At 52.0% G+C, this 10959-nt stretch overlaps 1 protein-coding gene across 2 annotated transcripts in view; it reads right to left on the bottom strand.

Moving 5' to 3' along the window:
- FAM20A (FAM20A golgi associated secretory pathway pseudokinase) overlaps window positions 1-8223 on the bottom strand; it is a 33957-nt gene extending 25734 nt beyond the window's left edge. For both annotated transcript variants that reach the window (XM_090291037.1, XM_090291038.1), the window contains exon 1: window positions 7540-8223. In XM_090291037.1, the coding sequence (XP_090147163.1) occupies window positions 7540-7925 (386 nt within the window). In that variant the 5' untranslated portion in view covers window positions 7926-8223. The remainder of the gene's footprint in view (window positions 1-7539) is intronic.
- Between the last annotated feature and the right edge of the window lie 2736 nt (window positions 8224-10959).

Below are 10959 nucleotides of genomic sequence, written 5' to 3' on the forward strand. Positions count from 1 at the left end.
TGAATTTGTCTTTAAGAAGTCTTATTAAAACTCCAGAACAGTAGCTGTAGGAGTCAGACACTGTGGCAGGCATAAGTTGGAAAACTTTCCAGCAGGTCACAGCAGTTCTGGGCACCCACCCAGGTTTGGGGGTTCCCCACACTGATCCATGCGGCTGAGTGAAGACCTGAATGGTGAGTTTCCAACGCCTCTGCATCCCTGGTGTCAGTGATCAGTGGAGCCGCCTCAAAGCTGGACCAATCATAGCCCTCTACAGCCCGGCCGCGTTCCCAGACCTGGCCAATCAGCATCTTTGTCAAAGGGTCTTTCTTCTTGGAAATTGGAGAAGCCCTTTAATCACCGTGTGTCCCAGGGCTGTTGGGACTTGAAACCGCAGGAAGGGATTAAGACAGGCGGATGAACTAAGGGGGAGAAGAGAGACAGCTGCCCTTACTAAGTTTTGGTTCCTTGAGCCTCTACCTTTCCTTTTCTGCTTGTGTTATTTTGAGTTGGGTTTCTGTCACTTGAAACCCAAGTATCCTGATGAATGTAGGCAATACGTTGCAAAAATAATGCAATATGTCTAGGAAAATAAACGTAGGCACAGAACACAAATTTTGAATAAAATTTAAGGAAATGGTAGACCTCATCACTTGAACTAAGTGGGGTCCAATGTTCCCATTAAGAAAAAAACACCCTACAATGAAACAATGGGGCTTGATTTGCTGAAGGAATAGTGGTTGGTCAATCTGATTTTCTCTAGTAGCTCTGAATGCTCAAAGGAGCACAGAATGTATAAATAAGCAGCTACTGAGTGTGCATAATTCTTAACTCGAGAGTGAAAAAACATGGACTGAGCTGCGTGTGCAGACAAATACACCTTCTCTACAGGATTTGTAACTATTCAGCCATGAAAGAAAATGAGTCAGAGGTATAAAAATCCCCTTTGAGTGAAACTGAGACCTCGTGGGACACTTGAACTGGCCAGGAGAGACCCTTTGTCCCTCCCTATGGACTCCGTTTGGGTTCGCTTCATCACCAATATTTACTCACGAACGACCGAGTTTGACCCAGGCGTCAACCGCTGAAGGCAAGTTACCTACGGGGGAGCTGTGCTTGACTTCCCGGGCTAAACAGCTCTGATTCCCTTCTGCCAGTAGAGCTCTTTTCTAACCCAGCCCAAGCTTTCGAAAATCCCATCCCTTCCCAGGCCACCATGTATTTTACAGTCCAGCTTCTTTATCCATGGGCCCCTGTGCCAACGCTCCTTAAAAGTTTCTTTTACTTTCTATATTTTGCTGAATTTTATTACAGGTTCCTGGCTTGCTGGGAACCATAGCCCTCTACTATTTTCTATTTCCTGTGGCTTCCCAAATGTATGTGGTTTATTACCAGGGAGCCCAATAAAATAAGCCCCTTTGCTGCTTCTTAACTTTGCCTCTTGCTCCAGCCAAGTTTTGCTGGCTGTCTCCAGGCCTTGGCCTCAAGGTCAGGCTCTAGGGATGGATGCCAGCATCTGCAAAGCACTCTGCCTCAGTTCTGTCCCGATTTCACATTTCCACCACAGGACATCCTGCCAAGTGACAGGCCACAAAAAGGACTAAGCCTCTGCCCACCCCCCTTCCTATGGTTTTCATTGGGTCTTATGTATGTGCGTGCCTGTGATAACAGGTACATAGCTGCTCTCCGCCTGGTCGCTGCTGCCCCCCTACCACTGTGGCTCTTTAGAACGCTCTCCCACTCGGCTTCCAGCCATCCACAAGCCTGCTTCAGCAGAAGCTGCTGGCTTAATGAATAATCACAAGGAAAACACAGGCCAGCACCTGCCCACAGGCAGGGCAGGAATTGCTTTGGCGAAGTCAGGGTCTCTGTGTCCGAAAGCACAGGAAGGTGAGGAAATTTCCTCCTGTTGGCAAACGGCACTTCTCAACTTTCCGTTGGGGCAGTCTCTTTTTTAATTTTTTTGAAACTGAATTTATTCAGACTACTGCAGTGGGGAGAGAATCCCAGATCCAAATTTTAGAATGTCTCAGGAAGGTGGTTTTGCCTTAGATGTTCAGAGGGAGGAGTGGACTGGTCATAGGTGGAGTGATTTTGTAGTTGGAATCATTTTCGTTCAAGGCTTTTGTTGTGGGAGAGAGTAGTCATTGACTAACAGCCCCCCAAATCCCGATGTCATCTGTTCCCAATTCTTTGTCCCACAGATATGTGCTCTGGCTCTCCTCTACGGGAAAGCACAAAACAGAAGTGTTAGTGTGACCACATGCAAGCTGGGGGCTTTCCATGCTGGGAGCAAGCGGCTATTTATTGTCCCCCGAGGCTCCAGACAGCTGCTGTGAAGCTGGACAGGGCACGGTCATAAAAAGCAATATGGTATTTTATGGAGAGGGTGTGTCCGTCAGGGAGGGGCAAGGGTGGGTGGAGGTAGTTGGAAAAGCCTTTCCAGAAGAGGAAAAGTGAGGCCCCGTGGACATCAGAGGATGCCGGGTGGTGGAGCCGCGGGTTGGAGCGTGGATTCCAGAGCCAGGCCCTCCGGGTACAAGGCCTGCCTGTGGTTTGCTTGCTGCCTGACATTCGAAGGCAAATTATACAGCCACCTTGTCCCCAGCTTCCTCTATAAAATGGAGCAAACAGCGGTGCTGTATTTGTTTTCTATTGCTGTGTAACCACTTACCACTAACCTAGCGGCTTAGAACAACACGTATTAGCTCACACAGTTGCAGGTCAGAAGTTCTCATGGGGCTGTGTTCTCCGTGCGGGGTTGAAGGCCGAAGGAAAGCTGTCGGCTAGGTTGAGTTCGCGTCAGGAGGCTCGGGAGAAAAATCTGCTCATTTTATTGTTGGAAGAATTCATTTCCTTGTCGTCGTAGGAATGAGGTCCCTGTTCCCTTGCTCACCACCCTTGCCAGGTAGCCCGTTCTGTCTGCAAGCCGGCAAATCCTTATCATACTTTGACTCGGTCACTCGCTCTTCTTCCATCAGCTGCAGGAAGTTCTCCGCTTTTAAAGGGCTTACGTGACTAGGTCAAGCACACCTGGATAATTTCCCTCCTTCAAGGTCAGCTGCCCTTTATGGCAGTACCTGGACCAGCATGTGATTGAATAGTCAGGAAAGGTATGTGAACGCCAGGGCTGGGAATCCAGGGAACCGACTGGGAATCCTGCCTACAGCACGCGCCTGCTTCTAGGGAACGTGTGAGCCTAAGTTAGCAAGTGTAGGTCAAGTACTTTGCACTTATCTGGCGTGTTTCGAGTAGAGATTTGTAGGCAAAGAATTAGCCAGTTGAGTTCCCAGGACTGATGGGAACTTGGTTGGGGTGAAAGGAGAGCATAAGGGGCTGGGAACAGTGGGACAGCGGAAGGGCTTGGCTGAGGGGCTTCGTTTTGCTATATCCAAGTGCCTGCCCTCCTTGGGTGAACAGCACTGATACCCTCTCTGAATTTGCTGTGGTAATGGCAGTGAGGATAGGCTTCAGAAGGACGGACAAGAGGCTTCTGGATTGGCTCTCTCAGAAACCATCTGCTCAGAGATTTTGATTTTCAGAAGAGTGAAGACGTTTCCTCCAGCGACAAGTCCAGGGATTCAGAAACCACTGAAGTAACAGCTTTGCCCAAACCAGCCAAGCAAAGATCTCACTGGGGGAAGTGGGAAATAGAGGTCAGAATTCCCACTCCCTCTGCTCACCACACACGGGTCGTGACTGAGGTCCATCTCAGATTGAAAAAGGCCATTTCCTTTTCCAGCCTGACATCATTGGCAGAAGAGTCAGACAATGAACCGAGACCCCGCTGACCCTGGGGAAAGGCCGACCCATGACTAAGAACCTGCGCTCTTATCTGCTCTGGGGGCTGAACTGCCCGCTCCTAATAAATCAATGTTCCAAATGGTCTGGGGCAAGCATGAGATAAGCAGGAAAGGGATAAAAAATAAAAGAGGGGCAGCAGGGAGCATGAGGAGGTGGGAATAAAGAGATTGTCTTTTTCATGCCAAAGAAGCTTTTCTTTCAAAAATGCTTACGCCAGACAAATCGCATTTCCAGCTGGGTGCTTCTCCCTTCCTCCTGGCTCCTTCTCCCCCTCGCCTATATCTGCCTCAGCTTCCAGATCTTCTCAGAGCTCCCCTGAGAGAAACTTGGGCCAGTTTACTCCCCTGGGACAACTGACATTTCTGAAAAGACGCCCAGTCTCTTTGCTGTGATTTTTCAAAGACCGACTCAGGGTTAGGCTTTCAGGGACAGCAAGGAGACAACAGGAGAGGGAAAGTCGGGGGCTTCTGACAGTAAGCAAAACACAGACACTCGCGCTTCTGACAAATGCTGGATCTACAACTGCAGGAAAAGATAACTTTCCTGATACCTGAGGAAGACGTCAAGAAAGCAAAGCAGAGAGGTGGAAACTCACGTTTGTACTGTAGCTGCTGGTGTTTCTACGTCAATGAGGCATGACCCAGTGTGACCTTGCCTGTCAAGACCAGACGGATCCAGAGGAGCCACCCAAAGATATGTGGGCAAAACTGGCCAAGCTGACCGGTTTTGACATGTCCAAGGACAGCTGTCCTCTGGCTTGGGCGGCTTGGGGGCCGGGAAGAAATCTGAAGGACAGCCTCTGGGATGCAAGGCCAGTATCAACCTGGACAGGTGCCTGTGTTCCAGGTGGGCCCTGCCTCCCATCATTACTCTGAAAGGAACCGGCTTCGTCTGGCTGGTGGGTTCATGGCCTGAAACATGGAAGGCTATGTTTCCCTTGCTCACTATGCTCTCTCCTCTTTACTATTCAAGACAGGTGTCATCGTGCCTGACAGACAGCCTGGCGCTGACTCGCTCGCAGTGATCAGTGGCCAATAACGTGACAGACACATTTCCCCTGATTACATTTTAACCTGGATTGTGCTGCATTTAGCTACAGTTGGAGGAGGGAACAGAGGAAAGGAGGGAAGGACGGCGGGTTGAGGAGGTTTGCGGAAAGCCCGAGTGTCACAGCACACAGATAACCCACTCCCCACACGACGGGTGTTTCACACTTTAACTTCACTAATTACTGACATCCAATGAGCAAGTATTGCCTGAGTACCTAAAGCATTCAAAACAATGTATAAGCTCCATCTTCCATTGTGTGAAATCCAAAAGGAACGACCAGGGGAAAAAGACAGCCCATTACCTATCTCTCTTTGGTAATGAGCTCAAGTTATAGAAAGATAATTTCCAGCTTCAGCTTCATACCATTACTTATTAGAGGGAAGCTAAAAAAGGAATCACTCACTCAGACTAATGGTCTCTCCTGCAAGTGGTGAAGAATGCTGATTTGGCTTGTTTTACTACCTGCGCCTCTCTCGGTTTGGCAGATGGTTTGCTGATAGGATTGCTCTGGATAGCAGCTGATGTTGGGTAATTATTGGCATGGTAGCATCCACATACGTCTACCAACCCCTGGCGTTTTTTAAATATTGGCTGGGTCGTGGCCACAGACAGCAAGGCCACTCACTGTTTCTTCCTTTGCTGGCCACTCTAATTACTTGTCTACACGGAGAGCTGGAACCTTCGCTGGCCCTGGACAGGACAGCAGGCAGGTGGGCGTCATCAATGCTTAAGGTAATAAGGGACTGTCTCTCACACAGAGCTCTGAGCGTGATTCCGATTCATGCTGGCTAACGAGTCGTCCACGTCCCATTTGTGACCGTGTATACGTAACAATGTATGTGCCTACTAATATATCCTATTGATGTTTACAATACAGTTTAAGTGCAGGCACAGCACTCCCTGCCTCTGAGTCCAGTCTCACGGCTACGGCCCGCAATCTCACTTGGATTTCAAGTACTTGAAGGAAGTGATGACAAATATCACCACTGTCACGTTCAACTAACCACACAAAACTGCTCTGTTCCCTCTCAAAACAGCAAGGTCACCAGCCGCCCCATTGATCTTTGGGTAAATAACCAAGACAATTTCTGATCAGGAAATGTTTCTGTGACACATCACAGCATAGAAACAAAGCTCAATATTGATTGTAGGACAGATTGGTGAGAGAGAGTTCTGCTTTTCTGCCAAGATATTCCTCTGAGATTTCCTTCAGGACCAAAGTAACATGAGGAAGTTGAAGGCCACAGCAATGTGACTAAGTGAAAGCTGATCTACACGTACAAAAGCAAGTGATTCTGCCCACAGTCCCTCATTCTTAAATCTGCAACAGACATGTAGATCGTAGATCATTTTCTAAGGGCAAAATTTTCTAGTTCACAGATCCCGACTCCCATGTTATTGATGCAATCAAGGTAACATTGAACATGACAATGTCCCAGAAGCAATCACAAGTTGCCTTTTTAAAAAATATACAATTAATGATGGACTTGAGAACCACTTTTTTTTTTTTCCTAATGGAAAATCACCAGCCAGAGAGTTGCAGTTGAAATTCACCAGTGATTTCAGCCAATAACTCTCTTTTTAGTTTCTGGAGGTTTTTCTCCCCCGTGTTAGTCTCAGCACCCCAGAATTATGAGCAAACAGTTACACGGGGCTGGCGCTGAGATTTACGTTCTCCTCTACTCCAGAGGGGCTGTGTACCGGGTGACATCTCATTCTGAAATCTCTTGTAGTAAGAAAATTGATGGGTGTGGCGCCAAAGTGAACTCTGGATGTGAGTGATATTCAGACAAGTCCGTACTTCAAAACAGGGCCCTACCGCACAGGACAGCTTTCTGCCATTAGCTGGGGGTCTTAGCATTGACCATCATCATCTCCAAAACCGCCCCTCCCCCGCCACTTTACAAAAACATCCTTCTTACTTTTATCCTAAATATGTTCAGGATCTTTTTCCTCTACATTTTGCTTTGTGTTTTAAAAGCTCCCAGGTAGATTTTTATTTCTTCTGTGAAAGCATCAAGCCTCAGATCCAAGTCAAAGTCAACCCAAATCACCAGGATACTATGAAGCTGTCTTCAGGTCATAACACTCACCAGAAAAGGACAAACCAGGTTTTAAATAACAACAGAGCGGTGACGTTCTCAGGGGGCTGAAGGTTGATTTTCTGCCCCAGCTGACCTCTCAAGGGTAGGGGGTGGGGGGGCGCAGAGGAGTAAGGGAAGGGAAATAGCTGGGTTTTCTGGGAGTAGCCCTGCTTTCTGGAAGGCGCCCAGGTCCGCCCAAAGAGCAGAGTGCTGAATTCGAAGCAGCCCTGGAGTTGCTCTGTTTGGAAACCTCATTCTGGAAAACCGAAGTCCAACAGCCAGCGGCTTTCCACAGCAGGACAAGAAGAAAGAGGGCGGAAATGGCCCAGGGGACAGAAGTTGGGCAAAGCAGAGAGCGAGAAGCTCGAGGGGGGAGGGGCTGCGAAGATTTCTGGGCTGGGCCGCTCCGTAGAAACTTTTCCTTGCGCTGAGATCTGCCTATTCTGGGGCTGAACCCCGAGGTTCATACCAGCTGGTGGGGCCTGGGTGGGGAACACACTCCGAGCCCAGGGACACGGCCTGGGAGCGGGGCGCCGCCGCCAGGGCGGGGGTACCGGGCAGCAGCGCGCGGGGAGGTCGGGGCGGCCCGCGCGCTCCCCCGCTCGGCGGGCGGGGGCCTCACCTGTTCCAGCGGGCCACCTTCCTCCGGTAATAGCGCAGCGCCTCGGGGCCGGCCAGGAGCACGTCTTCCGGCCCAAGGACAGGCGGCTCCTCCGGGACGTTGTACAGCGGGTGCGCGAAGAGGGCCTGCAGCTTCGAGCCGGGGCCACCGCGGCCGCCACGGTCCCGCTCAGTCCCCGGCCGGGCTCGGGAAAAGTTGTGCGCCGCCGTGTGGGGGTCCGAGGCGGCCGCGGCGGGGGCGCTGCGGGCGCACGGGCAGCCCCGCGGGCGCTCCCGGGGCCGCAGCTGGCGCTTCACCTGGGGCCAGAGGTGGAAGTAGAGGTCGGCGGAGAGCAGCGTGCCCAGCAGCAGCAGGGTCAGCAGGCGGTCCCGGCGCAGCCCGGGCATGGCCCCGCCGGGCGCGCGGGCGACTCCGGGGACCCGGGGGGACGCTGAGTGCCGAGGGCCGCCTGCGCTCCCGCGGGCCGGCTGGGGTCACTGCGGTCAATGGGGCCAGAATGCTCACCGCACGGGATAGCTCCGCTTTGGAAGGGTGTCGCCCTTGAACTTGGGGACCCGGTGCCGGGAGCGCGGGGTCTCGCGGTGTGGGCGGGCGTCCCTTCTCTGCGAGGAGTGGAGACCAGGGGGTGGTGTTTCCCGGGCCCCTGTTTCTCGCACTTTCTGCTCCCCCCGCGCCTGCCAGCCCGGGAGCGCGAGGCAGGTGAAGGGCAGGGGGCCCTGGTGTGGCTGTCCCCGCGGGGCGGGGCCCCGGGTGGGCAGGAGCACTGGGTGCGGGCGGGCGGCGCTCACCCCTGGGAGGAGCGAGACAGCCGCGGAGCCTGGCGCGTCTCTCCAGAGGATGCTGCTGCCCTGCGGCTGCTGTGACCGTTCCCGCGGCTCCGTCTGCGGGCAGTGGGGACGCCCGTGGCCCGGCTCCTCCCGCGAGCTCCTCTGCACGCCCGACTCCTAGAGGCAGAGGTAGCGCCGGCTCCCCCGCCTGGCCGGGCGCCCGCACCTCCGCCCACTCCCAGCTGGCACCTGCCTCTGGCGCAGCTCTCCGGCCAGCTCTGAGCCCTTGGCGGCTCTGCCTGTCCAACCTTGTCACCCTGCTCTCTTCTCGCGCCCAGGCCTCCCGCTTTCCTTGCTCGGGTTCAGTCCAGATGGTTTGGGGGACTCAAGCCGGGTGTGTGTAAAGGCTTTGGTATTTCTTTCCTTCCTTCCTTCCTCCTTTCCTTTCTGTCTTTCCCTCTTCTTCCTTCCTTCCCTCTTCCCCTCCTCCCTTCTTTCCTTCCTTCCTCCCTTCCTTCCTTCCTTCCTTCCTTCCTTCCTTCCTTCCTTCCTTCCTTCCTTCCTTCCTTCCTTCCTCCCTTCCTTCCTTGCTTCCTTCCTTCCTTCCTTCCTTCCTTCCTTCCTTCCTTCCTTCCTTTTTTAAGAAAAAAAGCTCCCCGAAAGCCTTTTTCCTGTAAGATCCGCCAGGGGGTTGGGGGGTGGTGTGTATGTGTTCGCCTTTTCTCTCTGTTTCTTCCCACAGAGCACACACTGACTAGACCCATAACAACCCCGTGTCATGTGTGAGGGCACTGAGGAAACACACACTTAGTGAATGAAAATGTTTGACTTTTACAAATAAGGCACCAGTTTTACCTAGAATCTTGGTGATTTCCTGTTTGGATGGAGTTTGATTCCAACTGGGCCTGTGCTTCACAAAGAGGAAATTTTTCTTCCACTCAAGGAGGGAGGGGCCCCTGATGACCCCACTCTGAACTTCTGTATGTGACCCGGTGGGAAAGTAATCCACCCAAATGAATCACTGGAGGGCCCAGGGTAGGCTCTCCTGATCTCTGACGTAATTCATACTCCCCACCCCGTTTTCCTTTTGAGAAAGAGGGAGGGGGACTGGGAGCCCAGCCCTGAACTCCTGGCTCCTGTATTTAACGACCTGGAAGGAGGATGAAAGCTAAGGTTGACTGAGGAGGCAGCCCCACCCTCCTGAATGTTCAGGAAAATACATCTTTGCCTTGCGCTGCTTGCCCAGGCGTGGTAATGCCACTCTTGATCTCCCTCCCTGGCCGGAGGCAAGACCCTCAGACACGCTTTGACTGGTGCGTTGGGACCAGAGTTCTTCCCACCTGGGGTTCCGTGGGCGATTCCTGCGGCCTTCGCCTGCCCCTCCTCTGTAAATGAAGACAGTAACAGAGCTTTCTCCATAGGCTTCTTGTGTGGCTTAAATAGCTACCGTCTATAACTTGCTTAGAACAGCCAGTCCCGGAACAGTGTGAAATGTGTTTGCTAGAAATATGCTTACTTCTTGGTTTCTGTAGTACACTGTGGTAGGTTAGAGACTGCTCATAAGTGGAACAAAAACAGGCAAGTATGGAAGAGGAAGATACCAGAAAGGGCCCATGTCCATGTTCAGGAGCGCGTCGTGGCCTGGTTGCGAGGTCCAAGTGAGAAAGCCCAGGACGACAGGATTCCCAGCTGCTTACGTCAGCTGGGTGCACTGATGGGCTTCTTTGGGGTTTCTTGAACCACCTCCTTCTTTTCATCTGGAATTAAATTTTAACTGGTTTCCAGTATCAGAGAAACTTTTCAGCTTCTGACATGTCGTGCCAGTGGATGAGAAAGTCAGGCATTGAACCATGCAATAGATAAACTGATTCACAAAGGACATGGTGAAGGGCATGGGTGTGAAGCTGTCACAAGTCTTGTGACTTTGATCCACCCCATCCCTGGGGTCAGGCTCCCTGAGTGGACTCTTTTTTTCTGGCCTCAATTCAAGAAACAATATTACTCACATTTTCCCTGCCCTCTAAAGGTCAAGAGCAAGACGGTGTGGAAGTCAGATATTAAGTGTGAATGGGGCTGGGGTGGGAGAGTGGAAACAGTAGAGGCAAGATGGGCCCGTCAGAAGCCACGCTCCTCAAGGTTTGCCCAGATCTCTCCTTTTCCCTCCCAGAAATGAATCTTTCCCTTCGGCCCCTGGTCTGACTCTCTACATCTTGCCCCGCCAGCCTCATGTACTTCCCCTCGGTTCACACCCTAGTTATTCCCAGCTGCTGTTGAGTAGGACCCATCGTTCTGTTTCAAGCCTCCCATTGCAAATTGGTCTCCGGTACCCTTTCCTCCTGCTCTTCAGTGTCCCCAGGGCCTCATTTCTTTCTTAGACTCTTGCAAAGAGGCCCCAACTGGTCTCTCTGTTTCCAAAATGGCCCGTTTCAGTGCCCACCCTGTGTTTTGATAGAATCAGAATTCTTGCCGGAGTGACCTTGGCAGCACGCAGATACAACCGAGATGTCCTCAGGGGTGAAGAGCATTCACAACTTCTCGTTGCCTCTGGATGAGTCCCTTGGGATGTGACTTCCCATGGTTTGGCTTTTCCAGCCTCACCTCCCACGCATCCTTTATGCGACCCCCAGTGTCCTCCCGATAACACTTTCCGTAC

This window comes from Furipterus horrens, unplaced genomic scaffold, assembly GCF_987537825.1.
Source record: "Furipterus horrens unplaced genomic scaffold, mFurHor1.1.pri manual_scaffold_11, whole genome shotgun sequence".
NCBI classification, from domain to species: Eukaryota; Metazoa; Chordata; class Mammalia; order Chiroptera; family Furipteridae; genus Furipterus; species Furipterus horrens.